Genomic DNA, 27599 nt, shown 5'->3' on the forward strand with positions numbered 1-27599 from the left:
TTTGTCTGAGAAAAGCAAGTGTTTCTGTACTCTTGAGGGGTTGTACGGAACTCCATGGAAGAGCCCTCTAGGAAGGAAGAACAGTGTGCGGTTGTTAAGACAATTCACTCTGGTCCTTTCAACTCCAGAGAGCTCTCACCACCTGGAAAAAGGCTCACATCTACTGGTTCAAACTGGGTTCTCCAGGGACCAACAGACAAAGAAAGGACTTTTGGTTAAATAGCCTGAGTTAATACTAACTTGGGGCCTGCTTTCTGATCCAGCAAACAGAGGAGGGGCAATCCTCAGCAGCTGTGATGAACTTGTGACCACAGGAAGAACCCCTTGAAAGACTAATCACCAACCAGAGCCCTTACTGGAGTTGGGGGTGATCTCTGGTAAGATTTTTAGCATGTATAAAGGTTCTTTTGTTGTTTTTAATGTTTTCCTGTAATGCTTTTACCTACAGAACAAACGTGCTTGCTTAGAAACAGCTGTGCAGTTAGGTAACTACCATCTCTGAAGAGAGAAGCAAAGCAGGCCTGCTTAGGCAGTCTGGCTTGCTGGAGATGTCACACTATAGCCAGGGGACTGTGCAGCCCAGAAATATCCCAGTCAGGATGAAGAGAGATGCAGGTCTCCACCCAGGAAGTGATGGCTGAGGAACCAGGAGCCTAGAGTGGGTGCCCTTGCTGGGCCATAAAGGGGGAATACAAGTACAGATGCCCTGAACTGTGACCTGAACCTGTGACCTGATGCCATGAACCTTCCTCTCGCTGTTTTTATTTATAGGCTTCTTCCATGATTCAGTCCCCTGAATGCCTCACACATATTAAATAGTTTTACAACATCCTATGCCAAATAAGGCAATATTATTGTCCCCATTTTACAAATGGGGCAGCTAAGGCAGTCCCAGAGAGATGGGCGCTCCATAAACACTAAAGGCATGGAAGGATCGAAAGCTGATTATGTGGGCCTGCTGAATGGAACAGTGGCCGTTCTGCACATCAGAGAGGTCAGCAGCCCTGGTCTTTGGGGTGGGTTGTGTGCCTTGGCAGAGATGGAGGGAGGATGCTGGTTATGGCAGCCACTGCCCGGTTAGAGTTTCCAGAATAAGGGAGCATGGTGCATCAGGAAGGAAGGGGACGAGGAGGCCCACGCGCAGGGTATGTCTACACTACAGACATTACGGGGGCACAGCTCTGGGGCTGTAGTGTAGACACTTGCTAGGAGAGGGTTTGCCCTCCCTGACTTTAAACCACCCCCTCTAGAGGCAGGATCTAAGTTGATGGAAACATTCTCCGATGAACAGAGAGGTGGCTGCAGCGGGGCCTAGGTCAGCTGAACGGCCTCGCAGGGGTGGAACTGGTCACGGCCCTGAGCCGCATAACTAGGCTGCCCTAAGTTTTAGGTGTAGACCAGGCCTTGGTGGCCCAGGGGCCTGTTGCTGGCTCTTTCTGCTCAGCCCACTGTCTTCTCCGGCCTGCTAGAAACTCCCCCCTTGCCAGACAAAGGGCAGAGGCTCCCCCTCTGCTATGCCAGGGAAGCAGGCTGGGGCTGTCAGAGCCTTTCCCCAACCAGGGCTGTGGGGAGCTTCTTTCCTGGGGACCTGCTGACCCTGCAGCGGGGGTCTCTAGGAGCAGAGCAAAGGGCCAGGCCTGGGCTATGCACAGGCTTGTCTCAGGGCCCATGGAGCTTGGCCCCCATGAACAGGCTGAGGCTCCCCCAGAGGAGCCGCCCGTGGCTGCCCCCGCTCAGGAGCCGGCTAGTGCCAGGCCTCGCGGAGCCTCAGCCCGCTGCTCCCCCGGCTCCGGGCGGCACTGTGCGCTGCAGGGACCCCCGACGGCCCGGGGCCAGCGAGCGGGGCATGTCCCGGCGGCTCCCCGGCCAGCCCGGCGCTACCAGGCGGGACCTGCCCGGGTGGGGCGGGGCGGGGCGCGGGCGGCAGGTGAGCAGCCGCCCCCGGGAACACCCGGCTCCCGCCCCGCCCCGCCCCGCCGGTTTAAAGAGCCGCGGGAGCCGCAGCCGCCGGCTGCCCAGCGCCATGAAGAGCAGCGCCCGGCCGGCACCATGCGCTCCCGGACCCTGCTGGCCGCCCTGTGCCTCTCGCTGCTGCCCGTCTCCGCCGCCTACTTCGGGTCAGCCCTGCCCGCGGTCCTGTCCCGTCCCGCTCCCTGCGCCAGCGGTGGGGTCCGGCTCCCTGGGTGGGACGGGTCGGGCTCGGTGCGCTCCGCTGGGCTCCGCGGGTACATGGCACCGCTGGGACGCCGGAGAGTTCCCGGCTGGGCTAGCAGTAGCCAAGCCGCTGCTGGGGGAGGCAGCCGGCGGGGCTCTGGGGTGCCCCATCCCCGGGCTTGTCAGCTCCCTGAACAGAACCTGGCCGCCTGTGTGGTCAGCGCCGAGCACCCTGCAGCCTCCGGTTCGCCGCAGCGGATCTGTTCCGTGATCATTCCTCCGGCTAGCCTGGTGTCTGTCGCTGTGGGAAAGACTCGTGTGCGCGGTGGGAAGCGGTGACAGTTCCTTGGTGGTGCGGTTAAATCCAGGAACAGGCGTTCAAAGGGTCTGGGTCTCCTCTCTCTTTCCTTGGGGGTGAGGAGGCTGTTGGGGGGTGGAAGGGAATTTGTCCTGCAGTACTTTCCTTGGGGGAAGGCAAAGGCTGTTCCTGGGTCTTTAGCAAAGGAAAGCGTGAAAGAACAGTTGTTGTAGGTTGTGGTTTTTCTTGTGAAGTCCCTTGTTCAGAGCTGCGTGTTCAAAAGGGGCCTGAATCCTTGTCACGGTTGAAATCCAAAAGGCAGCAGCTCAGAGGGCTCCTCTGCCCAGCTGGACAAAGTGTCCCCAAAGCACAGTCAGGTTCTTAACTAAGGCAGTGGAGTGAAAGTGGAGGGAATCTGGATGCCCTTGACCTCTGACTTTGCTGGCAGATGACATCCATGGAGGTTTGCCTAGTCTGAGTAGGGGCGTCCATAGCGGGCGGCTGGCTTTGGAGGTAGGAGACCGGGAAATGCCTCAGCCCAAGTCGTGCTATCTGGGACAATATCAGAGCTGTATGTGTGTGTCAGCCCCTGAACTGAGCCTCCCGAATCACCACCCCCAAAATAAAGACTTTTTTCTATGTTGATTTTTAAAGATGCATGCATTAGTTTTAGAACATGCTAGAGAAACGGAATTTCTCCAATAGAAAAAAGTGGATTATTTCTTTTTAATTTGCCCTGCTTGGTTCTGGGAAAACCCTTTCCAGGCAACTGTACAAATTACTTTGCCAATAAGATGTTCCTTTCTATGGCCTTGATCCTGCAAAAACCTATGCCCATGACCTCTGACTGAGCAGTCCTGTTGACTTCAGTGGGGCTGTTTTCAGTGCATCCAGTTACTTATGTGCAGAAGTCTTTGCAAAATCTTTTATTTGCAGGTAGGGTGACCAGACAGCAAGTGTGGAAAAAATCGGGACAGGGTGTGGGGTAATAGGAGCCTATATAAGACAAAGCCCCAAATATTGGGACTGTCCCTATAAAATCAGGACATCTGGTCACCCTATTTGCAGGTAGGCGATTCCAGCGTATACCTGTCTATTGTTTTACAGAACATAGCGCTCTTAGTACATGTGGTTTATTATGAATGTTTGTGAGATGCAGGAAGATGAATACATTTGAACATTGCGATAACTGTCACTAAAATCCTGAGCCAGATCACCAGCTGAGGAAGTTATGGTAGCTCTATTGAAGTCAATGGAGCTACTCTGACTTGCACCAGCTGAAGATCTGATTCACTGTCTAGGCTCTATCATGCAAACACATACATGAGTAGTCCCAATGAAGAGAATACTTGCACGCGTAAAGACAGGTTTCAGAGTAGCAGCCATGTTAGTCTGTATTCGCAAAAAGAAAAGGAGGACTTGTGGCTCACGAAAGTTTATCCTCAAATAAATTGGTTAGTCTCTAAGGTGCCACTAGTCCTCCTCCTCTTTTTGCATGCATAAAGTTACTCATGTCTGCAGGACTGGGGCCTAGGTCACGTTCATTTAACACTTCTTAAAACACTGATTTGGCTACAATTATTTCTTTAAAGAGTTTAAAGGATTCCTTAAATCAGATGGATTTTTAAGTTTGTTTAAAGATGTGATCTACATGATTGTTTCACTTTGCTCAGGGGAATATCCCATATATACTAGCACTTGGCAATTGAATATACATCTAAGCACATACCTTGTACAGAGCTAGGAAGTGGTAGCTGCTATTTGGATTTCTAGTTACAGGAAGTATGTATTGCCGAGTATACAAAGCAAAAATTAAATATTCTCCTATTTCCTTAACACAAAACAAATATTGAATATTACTCTCGGTGGATTCAGTTGTTTGAGCAACATGAATGATCCCTGGTCTCTTAACAATGACCCTGTGGCTAGTGGAATGCCTGTCTAACCTGCCTTGTATTGCCCTGAAATGAAAAACCAGGGGCTGATCTTAGCCATTCTCTCTGTTCCATGTGTCTCTGAGTTTGAGCTGGAATTTTCCTGCTTTGTTGCATTTTGTCCTTGAGGCATAAGCTTTTTTGCAGTGGCACGTGGGGACTTCTTGCTCCTTAACATGGAGCATTTAATTGAAAAAAGAATCTTAAAAAGAATAAAAAAATAAATTGAAGCTGAAGTAACAACTGCATTATTTTGGGCAGTTGAAGAAAGCCTACCATCATTCAACCCTACCATCATTCATAAGAATGGGACGATATTTCCAGGTACTGGTTGGGGAGATGGATTATTAGGGAACTATAATATTTTAGTGGTGTAGGCAGGAAATGTTAAAATGAGACTCAGCTGTGACAGATACAATCTAAATTGCAATGTGGCTTAATGCGGGGGCGGGTGGTCTTTAACCATCTGTTCCAGTGTTTTGCTGAATAGGGATGGACTTAAGCCGTGTGGTAGCGAGGTGGGAAATGCGTTCCTGCACTTTTGACCTCATGCACTGTATGTGTGAGGTCATGCCTCATGGAGGATGCCATTTTGAACAGAAATGCACTGTGAGTGGGGGGGGGGGGGGGGGGGAGTGGAGTACTGGCACTTAAAATGAGGGCTACATCCGTGCTTAAATGATTTGTTGAATTGGGGCCTTGGAAAAGGATAACGCAGAAAGAGACCTGATGAACAGCAAATGAGGAGTTTGCACAGTGACGCTTCATTGAAAAGGGCCCTTGTGTGCAGTCCAAAGCAACCCAGAAGTCTCTAGTCCAAAAGTAGCGTTAGGCCAGGTCTACACTACAAACTTACATGGGTGTAACTACGTCACTTACCACACCCTGAGCGGTGCAGTTCTACCGACCTAACCCCTGGCGGAGACAGCGCTGTCTCGATAGGAGAGCATCTCCCATCAACCTAGCTGCCACCTCTCTGAGGTGGATTAACTACGCTGAAGGGAGAAGCTTGCCTGTTACTGCAGGAGCGTTTTCACTAATGCTGCAGCATTGTACATGTAGACATGTACTAGGAGGAGCTCTACAGTGTTGAGATAATGACACCTCTAATGCCGTGTCGGGTTCTGGCTCTGTCAATATCAGAGTGAGGTAAGAATTCTTCAGACAAGCACAACAATGACTAAGACTAGGGAAAGATGATGATTGTCTACAAGTATTAGGGTGGGCAGGTGCCTGGTTTTTGACCAGAAAGTCCAGTTGAAAAGGGGACCAGACACCCGAAGTCTGGTTACTGCATGCAGGGGAGGCGCCGGACCATCACCCGCATGAGCCCCTGCTCAGCCAGGGCTGCCTCCTACCTGGTGGCTCCAGCTCCCAGCCCCAGCTCTGCAGGCGAGTCCCTCCTGACCCAGAGTGGAGAGGGGGAAAGCAGTGAGCGAATGGGGCCTTGGGGGAAGAGACGGAGAGATTCCGGCACTCCTGCTGGAGTGTCTGCTTTTTAAATGTTACCGCGTTAGCAACCATAACAAGTCTATGAAGCAGGAGAATTGTTCAGGGTGATCCAAGGCTGCATAACTAGAAATATAATCTTAACAGAGATAATTGTTGTGCAGCTCTTGGGTGAACTCACACCCAGGGCCACCATTAGACTCACTGGGGCCTAGGGCAGAAACTGAGGCATGGGTCCCCACCCTGCCTGAGCTGGAGCCCTGCCACCTGGGGCGGAAGCCCTGCTGCCCATAACTTAGCTTTGCGGGGGCCCCTGTGGTGTGGGGCTCCAGACAATTGCCCTGCCTGCTCCCCCACGAACGCTGGCCCTGCTCACACCCAACTGGCACCCAATATGCTCAGCTCTTTGAAAATCATGTGGGTTGGGTCTCCGTGTATGGAGCAGTTGGCAGGGCTGGGGCCAGAGAATAATAAACTCAGACTTACATTTAAGAAGGGAAAGAGGAGTAGATCAAATGCAGTGTGGCTAAACTAACACTCCTAGTGAATGCTGGAACTTCCTGACTCATTAAATACCTGATCTTGCAACCTTAATTATACGTTAGTGCTAGTTTTTTGCAATTAATTTCCTAGAGTTCGTAGGAAAAGAGAAATGAGCTGTGTGGCACAGTATGTAGCAATGAAACGGGTGCAGGGCATCTGTGGGAACACGACTTCTGCAGCAGGGAGAACTGCACTGAAACTCTCCAAAGAAAAGCTATGTGGAGAGGTGGCTCCCCTGCTGTGAACCTCCCAGCAGTGATGCTCGGAGAGCTCAGCTGCCCCCACTTTCCCGAAGCCTGATCGCTACCCTAACCCTACCCCTTTTCCTCACTGTGACCATTAGTTCCTCTAGTAGCACCCCTGTTTCCCCCAATATGTACAGCACACGTTTGACAGCCCTCTCCTTGCTCATGGTGTCCTCCCATCCACACCCACTTCCCCTGCAACAGCTGCTCTCCTCAGGTGCGTCTTACCTTCCCCTGCCTCCTCCCTTCAGCCACTGCTCCTTCCCTTCTATGCTGTGCCCCCGAGACCCCTTCTCCCGTGACTGCTGCACAGGTGGGATGCTGGTGCTGAGCTACGGCTCTTCTGGTCCTGGCTGGTGAGGGCTCTCGGCCACCCAGCTCCCCCTCTAGCATACTCCACAGCACTAGGGTGCAGGAGGTACTGGGAAGCTCAGAGCTCCCACCAGGGCTAAGAGGGCAGTGGCAGGGAGGCTCTGAAGGGCCTACTGGAGCAAGGACTTGGTCACCAGGCAGTGGTGTGAGGGAACTGTACAGGGCCAGGGGAAGGAGCCCCAGAACAGCTGGGTTGCAGGAGGGGCTGGGAGATGGTGGATGGGGTGATAATTAGATTTGGGGGTGGGGGTGTCTCAATTCCTTTGAAGGAGGAGGGAGCGGGATGAGAACTGATATGGGGACATGGCCTCAGGGCGAGGGAGTGGTTTGGAATTCTGTTGAATCGTGGGCAGGGTACTGAGGCTTGACTTTGGGAAGGAGCAGGATTGCTGCAATGAATGGCCGGAGCAGGGGAGTACAGATTGAACTGATGGGGAGGATTGGGGGCATAGATCAGAGAACGGTAGGGAGGTGTAATAGGGTGAATTGTGCGTGGTCAGAGATTGAGGGAAGAGGGGCAACATGAAGACACTGGACTGGGGAGGACTGCAAAATGGGGCTGGGGAAAGTGATGATTGGGTGCTAGGCAGATGTGCGCTAGGGAGGCTTTGAGGGGAACGAGGAGGATCTTGAGGAAGGGAAGGTAATGGGGGAGTGATAATGTGAGAAGGAGAGCAGTGGGGCGGATATGTTTGCAGATCTGTCACTCTGGACGTACAAGCAGGTATTTGGGGCCTTGTGTGAGCACTGCATCGGTAATTCAATATAATTTGCCAGTGGCAAGTTACTCTGCTGTGGAATTCCAGAGAAACACCGACTGGAATTGCTGCTTTGAAACACTTCTCAATCTCCTGAAATGTGGGAATTGCACCTGGCGCTCCAGAATGTCCTGCAGCACAGGCCCCTGGGCCTCTCCCCTCTCACTCCCCACTTAATGTTTTTGGGTGACTCTGCAGTTTTTTGAAAGTTTCCCCTTTTTGTCTGGCTTGTTCCAGACCTGGGCAAACTCTGAACCTGAGAAACTCACAAATAGGAGTGGTTGAGAGAATTGCGAACATGTGGGATCTTTTTTCTCTTTGCCATGCATTATTCAGATGCAGGCTAGACTCGCTGCTGTACAAGGAGCAATTGGCTTTTTTAGCCTCCATATTCATCTTGGTGATCAAAACTTCCAGTGCCTCTTGGCATCCAGTAATTCTGTAGTGAATGGGCTACTGCAAATGTGGACTATGGGCCAGTTTGTCTATGTTGCCTCACATGTCAGGAGCTGCTTCAGCGCTTCTCTGTAACCTCTCCCAAGATTAAAATCCTGACCTATGCAGGGAGCACTGAGGTACCCTGGAGTTTCACTCCGTGCTGACACACAGCTTCTCTGCCTGTCCTCCTCACTCCGTGGCCTCTGGAGATGTTGGATCTTTTGTATGGCAAAGCTCCAGTCATGTTCCCACTGACGTTAATGGGACTTGTGCATTGATTTCAATGGGAGCAGAATTTGGCCTTTAACTTGGTTTGTGCTTGTCTTTCCTTTTGGAAATGTCACATATGACAAAAGCTCTCCTCTAGCCCAAGCCGGCCTAAGGTTTTGTGGGGGTCTTGTTTGCCTTACACCACACAGGGACTTGAGAATGTTTGTTACCTACATTGCACCCTGGAGGAGGTAGGTCCTGGGGTAGTGTTGGGGGTGAGTGAGAATAGCAGTCCTCTTTCAAGCTTTCCTTATAGATTTTAAGGCAAGAAGGGACTATCCTGATCATCTAATCTGCCCTCCTGCACATTTTAGGCCACAGAAACTCACCCACTCCCTCCAGTAACTTAGCCAGAGGTTATGGGTCTATTGCAGAAGTCCTCAAATCATGACTTCAAGTTACAGAGAATCTACCATTTTACACTAGTTTAAACCTGCAAGTGACCTGTGGCCCATGCTGCTGAGGAAGGTGAAACACCCCAGGGTCTCTGCCAATCTGATCTAGGGGAAAATTCCTTCCCAACTGCAAATCTGGCTATCAGTTAGACCCTGAGCATTCAGCAAGACTCACCAGCCAGACACCTGGGAAAGAATTCTCCATAGTAACTCAGAGCTCTCCCCATCTAGTGTCCCATCTCTGGCCATTGGGGATATTTGCTACTAGCACTTGCAGATCAGCTATGTTCCATTGTTGGCAGTCTCATCACCCCATCCCCTCCATCAACTTACCAAACTCAGTCTTGAAGCCAGTTAGATTTTTTGCTCCCACTGCTCCACTTAGAAGGTTGTTCCAGAATTTCACTCCTCTAATGGTTAGTGAACTTCATCTTCTGCCTCCCTGGTATTTATCCCTCTGATGTATTTATAGAGAGCATTCATAGCTCCCCGCAGCCTTCTTTTGGTTAGGCTAAACAAGCCAAGTTCTTTAAGTCTTGTCTTTCCATTCCTCTGCTCATCCTAGTAGCCCTTCTCTGCATCTGTTCCAGTTTGAATTCATCTTTCTTGAACACGGGGGACCAGCGCTGCACGCAGTGTTCCAGATGTGCTCTCACCAGTGCCTTGTATAATGGCACTAACACTTTATTATCTCTCCTGGAAATACCTCGCCTGATGCATCCTAGGATCATAGAATATCAGGGTTGGAAGGGACCTCAGGAGGTGATCTAGTCCAACCCCCTGCTCAAAGCAGGACCAATTCCCAGTTAAATCATCCCAGCCAGGGCTTTGTCAAGCCTGACCTTAAAAACCTCTAAGGAAGGAGATTCTACCACCTCCCTAGGTAACCCATTCCAGTGTTTCACCACCCTCTTAGTGAAAAAGTTTTTCCTAATATCCAATCTAAACCTCCCCCACTGCAACTTGAGACCATTACTCCTCGTTCTGTCATCTGCTAAGACTGAGAACAGTCTAGAGCCATCCTCTTTGGAACCCCCTTTCAGGTAGTTGAAAGCAGCTATCAAATCCCCCCTCATTCTTCTCTTCTGCAGGCTAGACAATCCCAGCTCCCTCAGCCTCTCCTCATAAGTCATGTGTTCTAGACCCCTAATCATTTTTGTTGCCTTTCGCTGGACTCTCTCCAATTTATCCACATCCTTCTTGTAGTGTGGGGCCCAAAACTGGACACAGTACTTTCCCTTTTTTGTCTTTCCTGAACAGCCCATACCCTTCAGTCCCTGTGCGCCAGTCATGACGATTATTCCACCATGTTTGTTGTCCCTCTAATACCTGGTTTCATTTCCTGCACCAGTAGCTCTAGTTCCTCTGTTTTCTTACCCAGGCTCCTTGACCTGGTGTACAAACATCCTAGTTGTTTCTGCTTGGCTTCACCTAGGTTTCCTCACCCAGCTGGGAAGTCATTCTACTGCCAGTATCTCCTATCTGACTGTTAGCATCATTGGTATAGGCACTATCTTTCCTCTTAATGTCCATTCTCCTACTCCCTGCTGTTGCTTTCTCCATTTCTGTATTCTCTATTTTTTTTTTTATTTTCTTCCTAGTCAATGTTAGAATCAGGTATGGAGATTACTTGATCATCTCCCCTGAGTTCCTAGTTTTTAATCCATTGTGCTAACCTCTATCCCAGAAGACTTTCCCTCCCTACTCAGGTGGAATACATCCCATTTGAACAGTCCTCTGTTGTGAATGAGGATCGCACAGGTGCTTAAATGTTGAACTTTGACTCTTAACTGCCAGTGTAGGTTCCGAAGTCCTTTTGTTGCACCTCTAGACCTTGGTGACTCTAAACATTAGCACTGAAATACTGACAGCTTCGAGAAGTACCTGTGCCAGTCCCAGAGCAGTAAGCTCTGGCCTTCATTATTCTGAGGTTCTGTGTACGCTCTTGGATCTGGCCTTTTAGGGGGCACCTTTAAATCAAGATTATATGGGCATTAGATTGTGGCTCTTCTTACGAAAGGAGTCTGTACCAGTTGTAGTGATTGGGACTGCTGAGTGTTGGAGTGCGCTATGGCCCTGAGATGCCAGTACTGGGCCAGATGTACTGGGACTCGGAGGCAAACACTGTGGGTGTTTCAGGAGCTAGGCCTTGTGGGTTCTGTTAGGTGCTCAGGATATTTTACGAGGGCTGGTAGGAAAGGGAAAGGTTGCAAATACCCTGGGTACAGAAGCTGAAATAGTTCTGGTTGAAGTGAGCAATAGAGATTCCTGTTTGGGTCCCTGGGGAAGTCCCATCCAGTGTCAGGGTCCTTCAGGCCTAGGGCTGGGAGTTTTTAGTCAAGCCAATAGGAGACTGAGGGTTTCCAAGCCAGGCTCGGTTAGCATCTCTGCCTGGCTTCTTCCCCAGCCATTGCTGCTCCCCCATAAGTCCCACACAGACCTTCATCCAGTGATAATGTCCGAGAGTCACAGCCTGTTCCACACACACCTTCTGCATGGGGCTTTTCTGCAGCTCCTGGCTTGCCATGCGGCTGCTGCTGCACCGCTCACCCACCTACCCACCCAAGCCTGGGCATTTCCTGGTTCAGGACCCTTCCTCTTACCTGGCCTGGGGAAGTGCAGTGGGGAAGGGGCTGATAGGAATTGTTCTTAGCAGATCCATAATACAGGCTCACAAGGGCAGTGGGTAAAGACATAGGCACTGCAGATCCATTGCGTATGGCCCCAGCTTATGGAATATATATATATTTTTAATGAAAGTTTAGTCCTCATGACTGGTAAGAAAAGCTTGAAAACATGACCTGAGTATAATTGATATGATGACCTCTTTCAGAGCATGCAAGGAGCCTGAAACAACAGCACCTGGGGCCGTGAAGTGCCCTGTATGTTTCTCTGGGTGTTAATGTCAAGCCCCACTGCTCTGGGGAGTCAGGCCAATGCCACCTCAACAGAGCACTCTGGCAGGAGGCCCTACCCAAGCGCATGCTTGGCAGCAAGCAGGTACATACCGTGGGTCACTGCTTCTACCATTCTTGCCTTTTGAGGGTAGAGAGGGAACCCTTGCTGATATTTCCCAGTTGCTGCTCTTGGAAGGATAAGGAGCCCTATGCCACTGCTCTCTCAAATAGGGGGCAGAATGGCAGGGGGCCCTATGTTGTGATGTACGTAGGGTCCTGAATTTCCTTATTCGTCCTGGGCTCCTTGGCCAAAACTCCCTTTCTCGGTGTTGTGTTTTTCTGTGCACTGGTTGGCTGTTAGCCACACCCCAGAGGTAGCTGCATTTGAGTGGGAAGTACGTATGTAACATGGAAAGCCCTTTGAGGTAAAACATATAACGTTGTGGCTCCTCTGCTTTGACTCTTCTTGTGATTCTTGCTTATGCAGAACTCTTTCTGGGAGGAGTGGGGGAAGGAGGAGTAATGGTCTCAAGTTGCAGTGGGGGAGGTTTAGATTGGATATTAGGAAAAACTTTTTCACTAAGAGGGTGGTGAAACACTGGAATGCGTTACCTAGGGAGGTGGTGGAATCTCCTTCCTTAGAAGTTTTTAAGGTCAGGCTTGACAAAGCCCTGGCTGGGATGATTTAACTGGGAATTGGTCCTGCTTCGAGCAGGGGGTTGGACTAGATGACCTTCTGGGGTCCCTTCCAACCCTGATATTCTATGATCCTAAGGAAGGAGAACTCTTCCTAGGAGATTTAAAGACCTTGATGAGCCAACTGGAATTTGGGGAGCCAATTCTCTACCCTGCCCCTGTTGCATGAAACGAACCAACAAATCCTGACTAGAACTGAATTGCTGAAGTTAGACCTTTTCCCCCCTATGTTTATATTCTTAAATAACCAGAGCCATTTAGAAAAGTCATGGTGACTACTACATAGCATTGAACTTCCGGAAGGTAGTACCCAAATTTTCCTGCTGCAAAAGCTTGGGCCTTTGCTAAATAAGAATCTCAATGAGCAGTGAGGGGACTATGACATATGTGGTTCTGTGCCCAATGGGTGGCATCGGTGGTACACTACCACAATGGCAGTTCTATATAGCCTGCCCATATAGTGTCTGCTTGCTGATTCATGTAAACCATCTGGAAGATCATCATCTGATAGGGTCTAACCAGCACAGATTTTGAAAAGGGAAATTGTGTTGCTAATCTCTTAATTTTTTTTTGTCAGTATAGTAGTAGGTCAACCAGTTCTCCTTTATCCATCTTATTTAGACTTTCAAATGGCTTTTTGACAGAATCCTGTATGAGAGGTAGTAGCAGCCATTATGGTCATGGATCAAAAATTGGCTGAGAGGTGAGAAACAGTACAATTACATAGGCAATTTTCATCAACATAAGAACAGAGGGAGACTGGAAATAATTAAAAGATGGCAAGTTCAAAACAGATGAAAGGAAATATCTCCAAGCAATGTATAATTAGACTGTGGAACTCCCTGCCACAGGAAGCAATTGAGGCCAAGAATGTAGCAAGATTAAAAAAGATTAGACACTTGTATGGATAACAAGAATATGCAGAGTTACAATAGTTAATGCTAACAAGCTTTTGAAGAGCTATAAAACTTCATGCTTCAGGGCTGGAAACCAATCTCTAACTATAGGGGTTAGTAGGAGACCTAATATGGGCAGGTGGGAGTGGATTATCCCAGATCTGCCTAATAAAGGTTTCTTGTACTTTGCCATTGTCAGAGACAGGATACTGGCCTAGATGGACCACGGGTCTGATCCAGTCTGGCAGTTCCTGTTTTCACTGGCTCCTCCTGAGACAGGCAGTTGTAGGTACTGAACTCAGCTGGCACTACTATGTCTGTGTATAAACTGATGCTGCTCGACTGTCCTGTTGCAACATTTTCACAAATGAATACCGTTCATGATGTGCTCATCTCCTATAAAATCTGAAAAATCATACCTTAACAATGGGACCAGTCTTAATGCAGGTCAGGGAAATGGCACCACTGGCTTGACTTTGCATGTAGCTGTGCAGAAGTGGCCTTGAGACTCTGACAAACTCCCCTGCACGTAAAAAGAAAAGGAGGACTAGTGGCACCTTAGAGACTAACCAATTTATTTGAGTATAAGCAGAAATCCTCATGAGAAAAGCAGTCCTAGTAAGAGGTGGTTCCCCCCTGCACCCAGAAAACTGAAATTTGGAGACTTCTCTAAAGCTCCCTTTAACCCTTTTGTAGCTGGCCAGACCAAGGGTTGGTCCCATAAGTTATTGAACATGCTTCATTCCTGCTGACGTCAGCAGGGATGGAGATCACTTGGCACCTCACAGGATCAGGCTCTCGTTTAAAAAAAAATCTCTTGTAGCTGGAATGTGCCTGGAAAGAAATTAAAGCAAATTGATGCATTTAACAAAGTGCTCAGACAGACAAGCAGAGAAACGGAGTTGAGATCTTTCTTGTTTTTCAAAATTGTTAACAGATGTGAATTAGTGTGAAGATCTTTGCTTTTTGCTGTATGATCTGGTCTTCGATTATAAATAGGTCTGCCAAGCAATTAAAAAAACTAATCGTGATGAATAGTGTGATTAATCGCACTGTTTAACAATAATAGAATACCATTTATTTAAATATTTTTGGATTTTTTCTACATTCTCAAATATATTGATTTCAGTTACAACACAGAATACAAAATGTACAGTGCTCACTTTATATTTCTTTTTTGATTACAAGTATTTGCCCTCTAAAAAGCAACAAAAATAGTATTTTTCAATTCACCTAATACAAGTACTGTAGTGCAACTCTTTAAATGAAAGTTGAACTTACAAATGTAGAATAAAGTATGAAAAAACTGCATTCAAAAATAAAACAATGTAAAACTTTAGAGCCTACAAAGTCCACTCAGTCCTACTTCTCGTTCAGTCAATTGCTCAGGCAAACAAGTTTGTTTACATTTGCAGATCATGCAGCCCCCTTCTTGTTTACAATGCCACCTGAAAGTGAGAACAGGCACTCTCCTAGCACTGTTGTAGCCGGTGTAGCAAGATATTTATGTGCCAGATGCACTAAAGATTCATATATCCCTTCGTGCTTCAACCACCATTCCAGGGAATATGCATCCATGCTGATGACAGGTTCTGCTCGATAACAACACACAGCAGCGTGGCCCAATGCATGTTCACTTTCATTATCTGAATCAGATGCCACCAGCAGAAGGTTTGTTGAGGCTGATTCCCCACTCTGGCACTTTGAGAGCAGACGGTGGGGGCCCGCAAGGATTTTAAAAATTAATACTGGCCACTCCAGGCTGGTATTAAACTCCCAAGGTCACAGCTTCTCTCTGACCTTGGATGGGTAGATGCTGCCACCATCCAAATGCAAAAAAACCCCTTTGAACTCTCCTGTATAATAGTTTTCAGAGTAACAGCCATGTTAGTCTGTATTCACAAAAAGAAAAGGAGTACTTGTGGCACCTTAGAGACTAACCAATTTATTTGAGCATAAGCTTTCGTGAGCTACAGCTCACTTCATCGGATGCTCAAATAAATTGATTAGTCTCTAAGGTGCCACAAGTACTCCTTTTCTTTCTGTATAATAGTGTGACCCAGGAACCTCTTAATGCTAACTGGCAAGGGGCTGCATAGGGGTTACAGGAATCTCCCATCTCTAGTATTTATGGTCTTGCTTACCAAAAGAGTCATGTGAGATCTTGAATAAAAGCTTGTCACATCAATATCCTTGTGAAATGTATGTATTGATACTATGGAAGGAGTTGTGTATATTTAGTGAAGATATGTTCTTAACATCTGTGTTTGAAGGACTGGTCATCAGAACAGGTGGAAGACAGGCCTTCTGTCAGATGAGATGTTGATCCATCTGTCTGTTTACATGTAAATTGAGTAGTGGCTCATTTGCACTGGGTCTCCCATCACCCGTCTGAACTGAATGCAAATGAAGGTTTGTGGAGACTTCAGAAAGAAACTAACAGGAAGGGGAAAAACAGCAGGGGAGAGAACGCTATCTGGAGGTGTGGAGCAAGCCCTTGATGTACTATATTTGGGAGACAAGAAAGATACTCTACCACCTTTTGCTGAGTAAGTAAAAGGATAGTGACCTTGCTTCATGAAAAAGGGGTCTCAGTCGGGCTTGGTTGAAAAGCTGCTGTGGACTTTGGGTGACAGAAGCTCCTTTAGATAGAAGGATAACATGTTAGTTAAGTTTAGTCCCTAGAAAGCATATTATGATTTTGTTTTATATGTAACCATTTGTTTCTAATATTGTTACCCACCATCTTTTGAATATCTGTTCTTTGATACTCTTGCCTATATTTATAGTGACAATAGGAGTAAGTGCTGTGGTGTGAAGCAAAGTGGTGGTACTGAGTTGACTCTGACAAGTTGGTGTGTACTGTTCCTCTGGGAACAGCAGACCTGGTAATTCTGTGAGCATTCAGGGCTCTGGGGTTGATCACCACCGGGAATGCTCCAGAGGCTATAGGGCTGGTGTGCACCTGTTGGTACCTGTACAGAGAGAACAAGGCCTGGCAGGTCAGGCTTGTCCTGCCAGACGCTGGTGATTTCAGGGAGCTGACCCACACCAGGCACAGACAAGACTGCTTCATGCTAAGGGCAGGTGGTGGTGAGGAGTGTCTCAATGCTGGGTACCCTTGACGAGCGTCACACTTGAGCCTTAGGATTTCCCTGAATTAATCCCTCTTTGAACTGCCAGTATCTTTTTTTTAGAAAAACACCCAATCGTGGTTTTAAAATTTCCAGTGATGAAGGATCCACCACAGCTCTTGGTAAAATGCTCAATGGCTTATTACCCTCACTGTTAAGATGGTTTTTAAATTTTTTTAAAATTTTTATTTCTAGTCTGAATTTTCTAGCTTCAACTTCTAGCAGTTGGATCTTGTTATACTTTTTGTCTGCTAGATTGAAGAAACCTTTATCAAATTTCTGTTCCCCATCTAGGAATTTATGGACTGTTAGTCACCCCTTAACCTTTTTGAGAAGCTAAATGGATTGAGCTCCTGGAATCTGTCACTACAAGGCATGTTTATTCCTAAGGCTCTTCTCTGACCCCCCCAATTTATCAACATCCTTCTTGAATTGTGGTCGCCAGAACTGATACAATATTCCCTCAGCAGTCACATCAGTGCAAAATAGTTACTGTAACCTCTCTACTCTTGATACTTCCAAGGACTGTTACACTTTTGGCCACCACAACCCACTGGGAGCTAATGTTCAGCTAATTATCCCCCATGAACTTCAAGTGTTTTTCAGGGTCACTGCTCCCAGGGTAGAGTCCCCCATCCTGCAAACATGGCCTACATTCTTTGTTCCTAGGTGTATGACCTTTACATTTGGGTATATCGAAACACACATGGTTTGCTTACACCAAGTGACCCAGATCGCTCTGAGTCCCTTTATTATTTATCACTCCCTCAATCTGTCATCTGTAAACTTGATTGGTAATTTCTTTTTTCTTCCAGATCTCTGATTAAAATATTAAATAGCGTAGGGCCAAGAACTGATCCCTGCAGTTAAGGTCAAAAGTCTCCACTAATTTTGGGTGCCCAATTTGAGACACTTGGGACCTGATTTTATATAGCTCTTTATATATTCAAAGCACTGTTCCCACTGTCTCTTCAGCTCAGCACCCCACAGTGTCAAGACCTGTAGAGTTCTACTGAGTGTTTTGAAACCTCCTCTTCCCAGACCTCACCATTGTCTTGGGGGAGTCCCTGTGGAGTGGGGCACTCCCCCTTGCCATGTAGGGTTGTGTTTGACTTGCTGCTAAAGAAGGGAGACCTCCATGACCTGAGGAATTGGTGCCTAGTAATGCTACTTGGTATGGACTATACGGCTCATCATGTCTCCCAGCATGGATTTCAGCTGCAGACATGATCTATCCCAACCAGACCTATGATGTCCTGGACCAGACTATTTTTGACAACTTGTGTCAAGTCCAGGACCTTCTCCATCCGGTGTGTAGGGATGGCCCTTCAGCCAGGGGAAGGAATTTGACAGGGTGGATGGCAGGTACCTCATGGTCACTCTGTGGGTGTTTTGGGTTCACTCCTCATTTTGTGGGGTTCCTCCAGGTGCCATATGCCTCTGCAGAGTGTCTTCAAATTCAACTGGGCCCTGACTGAATCTGTCACCTTTGCTTATGGAGTGTGTCAGGGCTGCCCTCTGGCTGTTGTCGCTAAGCCCTTCCTCTGTCTTTTGTAAGAGACTGATGGGGTTGTAACTCAGCAACCTGGCTATGAGTGACCTGTTGCTATATGCCAATAAGCTGCTGTTCATGGCTCAAGTCTGGATGGACCTGGTGCATTTGGAGGCCTACTAAGCCATCTGTTTGGTTTTCTGGCCTCCATCTGGGTCAAGAGCTCTGGCCTGATGGTCAGCAACGGGGGCAGGTGGGTTCCCTCCTACCCACAATCCACACCATCCAAAGGGATATAGGTCCATTGTTTTCTCTGAGAATCTACCACTTTGCCACTGACCCTTCTCCATTAGTCAGTTGGACAGACTTGGAGGCCAGGGTGTCTGTCTGATTTTGTGTGTGGCTGCTCTGGTGCCTTTTCCCTTCAAGGGGAGTGCTGGTAATCAACCAGCTAGTCCTGCCCATGGTCTGGTACTGGTTCGGTGCCCTGGCCAGCCTCCAGAGAAAGGTCTTTGTGTTCTTCTGGCCAGGAAAGCAGTGGGTCTTTGTGGGTATCCTGAGTGTGTCTCTGGGAGAGGTTGGACAGGGCCTGGTTTGCATTCACAGCCAGGTCCATATGTTTCCCCTCTAGGCCCTGCAGAGACTTCTTTATAGTGCTTGTAGTCTGGCATGGAGCCAGTAAGAGCCTGACTGCCATTGCCTCCTTCAAGGGTTGCAGTAAGACTGTCAGCAATTTTATCTCCCTCCAAAAGGTCTCCTCTGAGACTTCTTTGAGCTGCTGGTCTTCTACCAGGACCTCCTCAGGTCCTGGAAATTGGCATAGGTCTGTTGTAGCTGCTGAGGGTATAGGCTCCTTGCTGAACTTGCTGCATAATCCACATCTCATGGCACAGGTGGCAGCCCCTTCATGCACTGGAGGTTGGTCCCAGCTGGTGTTTCCAGAGTCCAGACTCCCACTATGCTCTGTGGGACTGAGTGGAGTGTGTGGTGCTTGCTCAGTGCATGGGATTGCCCATCCCTTGTCTCTCCACACCATGTTCTCCTGGAGGTGAAGGCTGCCTTCTCCCTGCTTCTCTTGATTATCCAGGGAGGATGGTCTCTGCCTGCCTTGGCCCTCTGAAACTTGATGTCAGACTTCTGCCCTGTGATTTTTTTTCCCCCTGCCCTCAGCTGCCTCCAGCACACTGCCCAGTTGGGTTTGCTGAGATCCAGCCTGTCCACCTATGAGCCACGTTACAAAAACAGCTGTACATGCTTGTGCTCCAAAGCATACATTTTTGTCCCTAGTGTCCTGTCTTGATACTAAGTGGCAGATCCTCCTCCCACTTGTGGAGGGCAAGGGCACTCAGAGGGTGTCAAGGTTCCTCCCCCACTCTGAACTCTAGGGTACAGATGTGGGGACCTGCATGAAAACCTCCTAAGCTTACTTTTACCAGCTTAGGTTAAAACTTCCCCAAGGTACAAATTAATTTTATCCTTTGTCTTGGAATAACCACTGCCACCACCAAATTCTAACTGGGTTTACTGGGAAACGTAGTTTGGACACGTCTTTCCCCCCAAAATCGTCCCAATCCTTGCACCCCACTTCCGGGGAAAGGTTTGGTAAAAATCCTCACCAATTTGCATAGGTGACCACAGACCCAAACCCTTGGATCTGAGAACAATGAAAAAGCATTCAGTTTTCTTACAAGAAGACTATTAATAGAAATAGAAGTAAATAGGAGTAAAGGAATCATTCCTGTAAAATCAGGATGGTAGGTACCTTACAGGGTAATTAGATTCAAAACATAGAGAATCCCTCTAGGCAAAACCTTAAGTTACAAAAAAGACACACAGACAGAAATAGTCATTCTATTCAGCACAATTCTTTTCTCAGCCATTTAAAGAAATCATAATCTAACACACACCTAGCTAGATTACTTACTAAAGTTCTAAGACTCCATTCCTGGTCTATCCCCAGCAAAAGCAGCATATAGACAAACACCTTTGTTCCTCTCCCTCCTCCCAGCTTTTGAAAGTATCTTGTCTCCTCATTGGTCATTTTGGTCAGGTGCCAGCGAGGTTACCTTTAGCTTCTTAACCCTTTACAGGTGAGAGGATTTTTCCTCTGGCCAGGAGGGATTTTAAAGGGGTTTACCCTTCCCTTTACATTTATGACAGAGGGTCAACCTCTAGCCCACCTTTGTTCCACAGCCCGCTGGGGACATAGGTTGGTACTACCTTCACAGAGCCATGAGCATAGGGAGGGGAGAGGTTGGCATTGTTTGACAGATACAGAATGTTCCTGCAATATCTTTAGGAGATCTTCTTGAATTAAGTTTAAGTATCTGTGGAGTCCATTGTATTAAATGTAAAGGGTCTGTATTAGGTGCCTGGATGATCCAACGACTTTACTGAGCATTGTGGCAGACAGAAGTGAACTTATGGCACAATATGTATGAAATGGATTTCCTGGCAAAACCCAACCCTTTGAAACTACAACCTAAGGAGAGGGTGATTGTATTCTGATTACCTGTTCCTAGGGTCCCACGATCAAAGTCCCAAATTGTATAAAAAGCGACTCTGATTCATGGGGATGCTTGTTCTGAGCTAACAGCTGTTATGAACTTGTACCCACAGAAAACCTCCCAAGTGGGGTTTGAAGGACTGATCATCTGCCAGTCCCTTTGTTGGAGTTGGGATGATCTTGGTAAGCTGATTAGCATGTATGAAGGTTTTTATTGTTTTTAATGTTTTCCCTGTAATGCTTTTACCTTAAAAATAGACATGCTTGCTTAGAAAGGGCTTTGTGGTGACTTCTGCGGGCAGTTTATTGCCTCTGAGGAGAAGGCAAAGCTGCCTGGTTAGGTCATCTGATTTAGAATCATAGCGTTAGAAGGGACTGCAAGGGTCATCTAGTCTAACCCCCAGACAAGATGCAGGATTTGTGTGACTTGCTAGGAAACTCTGTGTAGGCAGGGAATTGTGCAGTCTGGAAAAACCTCAGTCAGGAGGGAGAGACTCCTCTGTTTGCCAGAAACTGAGAATGGGCAAGAGGGGATGGATCACTTGATTACCTGTTCTGTTCATTCCCTCTGAAGCACCTGGCATTGGCCACTGTTGGAAGACAGGACACTGGGCTAGATGGACCCTTGGTCTGACCCAGTATGGCCCTTCTTATATTTGAGAGATGAAGGCTGAGGAGCAGGTGTCCTAGAGTGAGTGTCCTTGCTGGGCCACAGAGGGGGAATACAGGTGCAGTTGCCCTGAACTGTGACAATGTTTACACAATCTCTCCCCCCCCCGTCCCCCCCCAACACTTCCTTCTTTGACAAGAGAGGGCTGGCGCATTTGCAGTGTGCCAGGTTGCACCCTCCTGAGCCTTATGAGTCCCAATTTTGATCCGTTGACTCCTCTTCCTGTTCATTAGTCTACCCCTGTAATCAACTGCATTCTGGGTTCATTTTTGTTGTGGGTTTCTACCTAAAATTCAAAAAGGCCTGAATGAGGCATTGTCCTGGCGGGGGGAAGGTGACCATTTAATTACTCTCATACTACATATGCACAAGCGGGCCAAATTAAGGTTCTACAGTCAAACCTTAATTCTGGCACTTCCTAACTTTAAGCGCAGCACTAATAAGCAACCTTAATGGTCGTTTAACATAGCTTTTTGTGTGCAACTTACTAGGCTTTTTGAAAAAGCAAACAGAAAAAACAAATTGTATCATGTGGCATCATATTGACGCCTGCATGAGCCAACGGCGGGGTTGGAACCTTTTATCCATCTAACAGACCTCAGTCACTTTTTCATAGATTCCAAGGCTAGAAAGGACCATTATGTTAATCTTGTCTGACCTCCTGAATGACACAGACCAGAGAACTGCTGTGAAATATTTCCTACAGCAGATCTTCTAGAAGAACATTCTATCTTGATTTTAAAAATTGTCAGTGATGGAGCTAAAGGAGTAACTGATAGTAGTAGGTTGTCCTACATGGACCAGCACTAGAGGGGGATGAATCCTATGCTTTGCTAGTAGGTTTCATAGATGTGCTGACAGCAGAGGAATGGTGAGACTCAGGAATCTTGGGTTGTATTCCAGACACTGGAGGGGATTGTGTCTTAGTGGGCACAGATGCTTCTGCCAAAAACTTGATACATTTTGCACAATCCTATCCATCCTATCCTAGTCCTGTGTCTTTCTCACCCCTGGCTCTTTGTCCCAGTGTTCATTCCTCAGGCTTCTCATTCCAGGGGAATCTTTGAATAGGAGTAGAGAGTTGATTTTACCTCTGTGTGACACTAGTGCAATCACTGTTGGAATACAATGTCCATTTCTCATGTCAACAATTCAAGAAGGATGTTGAAAAATTGGAGAGGGTTCAGAGAAGAGCCACAAGAATGATTAAAGGATTAGAAAACCTGCCTTATAATAATAGACTCAATTAACTCAATCTGTTTAACAAATAGAAGGTTAAGGGGTGGCTTGATTAGTCTGTTAGTACCTACATGGGGAACAAATATTTAATAAAGGGCTGTTTAGACTAGCAGAGAAAGGGATAACACAATCCAATGGCTTGAAGTTGAAGCTAGACAAATTTGGGCTGGAAATAAGGTATACATATTTAACAGTGAGTGTAATTAACCATTAGAACAACTTAACAAGGGAGATGGAGGATACTTCATCACTCATAATTTTTTTAATCATGATTGGATGTTTCTCTAAAGGATTTGCTGCTGTAGGAATTGTTTTGGGGCAGTTATCTGGCCTGTACTAGACAAGAGGTCAGACTAGATGATTTCAATGGTCCCTCTTGGTCTTGGAATCTATTAATCAATCCCCTGGCCAGCTAATTCCCATTCCCAGCTCCTCACCAGAGTTCAGTGCCCTTGTCCCCTTCCCTCTCCAGAGTCTGTTCTCTCCCCACACTCCAGTCCCAGTTTCACCAGGCTCCTCCCAATCTACTCCTTTCACTCCCTTCCCTGCATCCTGCCCAGGTTGACTTTCTTGTTCTCTGCATTTGGATCTGGTGACTTCGTCCCTCACGCTGGCTGGATGCCATCTGGGACCTCATTCTGAGCACAGCTCTGCTCTGATGTCCATGTCCATCCCCGTCCTGGCCCACAGCGACAATTGCAGGGAAATCTGGCTTCCCCCTGTAGCTTTGGCATATGCAGATGCCCTGAACAGGGAGCATGCACAGTCCACTCAAAAGTGAGAGCTGTGAAGGGGTGGAGCATGCTCTGTGGGGATCACATATGTGCAGCTTGGCTTGGACCAGGAGCTGTGAGGGGCTAGAGCATGCCCGATGAGGATTGATTCTTCAGAGATTTTACCTGTCAAACTCTAACAAGTCTCCAGTGAGCATGTACAAACAAATATTACAACAAAAAGGCTTCAAAAACAGACTTCAACGAGAGACTGCTGAATTGGAACTAATTTGCAAACTGGATACAATTAACTTAGGCTTGAATAGAGACTGGGAGTGGATGGGTCATTACACAAAGTAAAACTATTTCCTCATGTTTAACGTCTTCCCCCCCCCCGCACTGTTCCTCAGACGTTCTTGTCAACTGCTGGAAATGGCCCACCTTGATTATCACTACAAAAGGTTCCCCCCCGCTGGTATTAGCTCATCTTAAGTGATCACTCTCCTTACAATATGTATGGTAACACCCATTGTTTCATGTTCTCTGTGTATATAAATCTCCCCACTGTATTTTCCACTGAATGCATCCGATGAAGTGAGCTGTAGCTCATGAAAGCTTATGCTCCAATAAATTTGTTAGTCTCTAAGGTGCCACAAGTCCTCCTTTTCTTTTTGCGAATACAGACTAACACGGCTGCTACTCTGAAAGAAGATACTGATTCATCAATCAGGCATCATTAGGCTGCTGTCTGTCAAACCCTGGAGGTGGGACTTTTCATGGTCTGTGTCTGCAGAGGGTTGTGGGAAGTGGACTGCAAGCTTGTTAGAGTAACTTCCAGGTGGCAGCCTGGAGATGTCAGCTTCCTGGCAGCTCTACAAGCCTGGACTCTTAATGAGCAGGGCCTTACATGATCACTCTGACAGCCTGGATTTGTCAGGATGGGCTGCATGGAAGGCTTCGATGATGTCAGGGGCATGGATTTGGGATGCAGCCTCCCAGAATTGCTTTCCTGGGCCGTAACCTGCCCAATCAATAAAGTACCAGAGACCACATCTGATTTTCGAGTCAAGTATCTCATTGACCTTGTACTCCTCATGTCCTTAGACCTGTACTGGGGGGTGGGGTGGTTGAGCCTGGTGGGAGAAAGGGTTGTCAATGTAAGGTTTTAACAAGCATACATGAAACACTGGGGTAATGTTAATCTCTAAGGTGCCACAAGTACTGCCCCAAAACAATTCCTACAGCAGCAAATCCTTTAGAGAAACATCCAATCATGATTTAAAAAATTATGAGTGATGAAGTATCCTCCATCTCCCTTGTTAAGTTGTTCAACTTAAGTTGTTCTAACAGTTATCTGTCTACAGCCAAGCTCTACAATACAACTGCGTTTGCTCTAACGCCTCAGACAGACAGACACCTAAAAGATCTCTGTCAAGCTTTCTTACAACTACAATACCCACCTGCTGAAGTGAAGAAACAGACTGACAGATCCAGAAGAGTACCCAGAAGTTACCTACTACAGGACAGGCCCAACAAAGAAAATAACAGAACGCCACTAGCCATCACCTTCAGTCCCCGACTAAAACCTCTCGATCAAGGATCTACAACCTATCCTGAAGGACGACCCATCACTCTCACAGATCTTGGGAGACAGGCCAGTCCTTGCTTACAGATAGCCCCCCCAACCTGAAGCAAATACTCACCAGCAACCACACACCACACAACAGAACCGCTAACCCAGGAATCTATCCTTGCAACAAAGCCTGTTGCCAACTGTGTCCACATATCTATTCAGGGGACACCATCATAGTGTGGCTGATGTGATTAGGCACTATCAGAGGCTCATTCCCCTGCACATCTACCCATGGGATATATGCCATCATGTGCCAGCAATGCCCCTCTGCCATGCCCCTTGGCCAAACTGGACAGTCTCTATGTAAAAGAATAAATGGACACAAATCAGATGTCAAGAATTATAACATTCAAAAACCAGTCGAAGAACACTTCAATCTCTTTGGTCACTCGATTACAGACCTAAAAGTGGCAATTCTTCAACAAAAAAACTTCAAAACCAGACTCCGAGAGACTGCTGAATTGGAATTAATTTGCAAACTGGATACAAATAATTTAAGCTTGAATAAAGACTGGGAGTGGATGGGTCATTACACAAAGTAAAACTATTTCCCCATGTTTATTCTCTCCCCCCTCCCCCCCCACTGTTCCTCAGACGTTCTTGACAACTGCTGGAAATGGCCCACTTTGATTATCACTACAAAAGGTTTCTCCCCCCCGCCCCGCTCTCCTGCTGGTAATAGCTCACCTTACCTGATCGCTCTCGTTACAGTGTGTATAGTAACACCCATTGTTTCATGTTCTCTATGTATATAAATCTCCCCACTGTATTTTCCACTGAATGCATCCAATGAAGTGAACTGTAGCTCAGGAAAGCTTATGCTCAAATAAATTTTAATCTCTAAGGTGCCACAAGTACTCCTTTGCTTTTTGAGAATACAGACTAACACGGCTGCTCCTCTGAAACCTAAATCACTGAGGTGCTTCTGAACATTTTACTCAGGAGTGTATTTTACGACAGTGCCTCACCTAGATCTGACAGTGCCTGGATCTAGACTGTTCAGTGGTAGCAGATGACAGAACGAGGACTAATGGTCTCAAGTTGCAGTGGGGGAGGTTTAGGTTGGATATTAGGAAAATCTTTTTCACTAGGAGGGTGATGAAACACTGGAATGCATTACCACGGAGGTGGTGGAATCTCCTTCCTTAGAAGTTTTTAAGGTCAGGCTTGACAAAGCCCTGGCTGGGATGATTTAGTTGGGGACTGGCCCTGCTTTGAGCAGGGGGTTGGACTAGATGACCTCCTGAGGTCCCTCCCAACTCTGATATTCTAAGACTCTATGATAACTGGAGTCCTAAGGGATGGCAGTGTCACTGTATGATAGGAGCAGAACAATTATTTACTCCTAGGGGAATTGTGCACCACTGTGTGCGCGCAGAATTCATGTTCCCCACAGATTTATTTGCTTCCCGGTAGAAAGATGATTTTCTGAAGGGGAATCAAAGGGAAGCCACAAGTGTGGTCATGTGCCTCTCCCCAGCAATGAGGGTACATCATTTTGGGCACCTGGAGCAGCTGGCGGAGAGGTAAATCACTGCAGAGGGTGTTGGCGGGTGTGGGGGGGGAAGGCAGGGCTGGGGATGCCCTGGCCAGTGGCTCCTACTGTGTGCCAGGCTCAGCTGCTAGCCCCAGCTGGACGGGGCGGACGGGACTTGCTCTTCCCTTGAAAGGAGTGGCCTGGACCAGGTCAGACCCACCCCCAGAAACCTCCCCCGGCCGCAGGAAGCCAAACCACACTGTCCCCCATCGCTCCTCAGCAACAGGGGAAGGGGGTCACTGTATGGGGAGCTGCTCCACTGTCCATCCAATCCCTGTGCATCTGGACCCCCACATACCCAGACCTCCCCACACCTGAACCCATGCCCCACTGAGCCTTACCTCTTGAAGTTGGACCCCCCCCCCCACTGAACCCCAACCCCCTTCACCCAGACCCCCACCAACACCTGGACTCCTCTGCTAAGCCCCCAGACCCAGCGTTAAGCCCCATTCCACCTCAACCAGATTCCCCTACTGAGCCCCAACCAACTTCACCTGGACCCCCCTGCAGAGGGGCAAAATCCCATTGCCCCTGTACCTGGAACCCTGCAACAAGTGCCTGTGCAGGGGAAATCCCACACACACACACCCAGACTCTCCACTGAGCCACCTGTACCCAGATTGCCCCACCGAGAACCCTCTCACCCCACACCTGGATCCCCCCTCACACTTTGGTCCTGCCAGGCTGAGCCTGCCTGCCCACACCTGGTTTGCCTGGCATGGAGGGGCAGGGCCCTGGGGTTTTTCTAGGGCAAACCCAGCCCTTGTGCTGTGTCAGGGTTGGGTACAGCCTCCCCATCAAGTCAGTGTCCTGGGAGGGGCAGAGGGGGATGGCTGGAGGCTGATCTCCCACCTCAGTACAGCCAGTGGCCTGTGCTCCCCACTACTATGCTGGAGCCTCCACATTTATTTATTGACAAAATTTGCAGAATTTTAAAACTGCAGAACTTTTAATTGTTTGGCGCAGAATGCCCTCAGGAGTGACCATTTCAGGCTGAGCTAAACTGTGTGAGGTCAGGTAGAAGGAGCTCCAGACAAAGCCTGCACCTGCTAAATAAGATCAACTTTGCCAACAGAGCCAAACTCCAGGAAGGGGATAACTCAGATAACAGAATAGGTGCCTGTCACTGCCCTGTGTGCCATTTTCCTTTGTGGTAAAGCTTATCAAGAAGGTTGTGTTGATCCTATTCTTCCAGTATCTGGATGCCTCTTGTCAAACTGGTGCAGAGACTGCTGTGATGGCAGGTGATCTCCTGGCAACAGATCAAGAACCTTTACTGGTATAGTTGGGTCTATCAGCTGCCTCTCCAACACCACTGATCATGACACAA

The 27599-nt window shown here is 47.8% G+C and overlaps 1 protein-coding gene across 1 annotated transcript in view; it reads left to right on the top strand.

Annotated features, from left to right (window-relative positions):
- The first annotated feature begins 2034 nt into the window (after nt 1-2034).
- Nucleotides 2035-27599, top strand: part of WNT9B (Wnt family member 9B) — a 59065-nt gene continuing 33500 nt past the window's right edge. Inside the window, exon 1 of the mRNA XM_075123616.1 lies at nt 2035-2117. Within this exon, the coding sequence (XP_074979717.1) occupies nt 2050-2117 (68 nt within the window). The 5' untranslated portion in view covers nt 2035-2049. The remainder of the gene's footprint in view (nt 2118-27599) is intronic.

This window comes from Caretta caretta, chromosome 27 (genome assembly GCF_965140235.1).
Source record: "Caretta caretta isolate rCarCar2 chromosome 27, rCarCar1.hap1, whole genome shotgun sequence".
Lineage (NCBI taxonomy): Eukaryota > Metazoa > Chordata > Testudines > Cheloniidae > Caretta > Caretta caretta.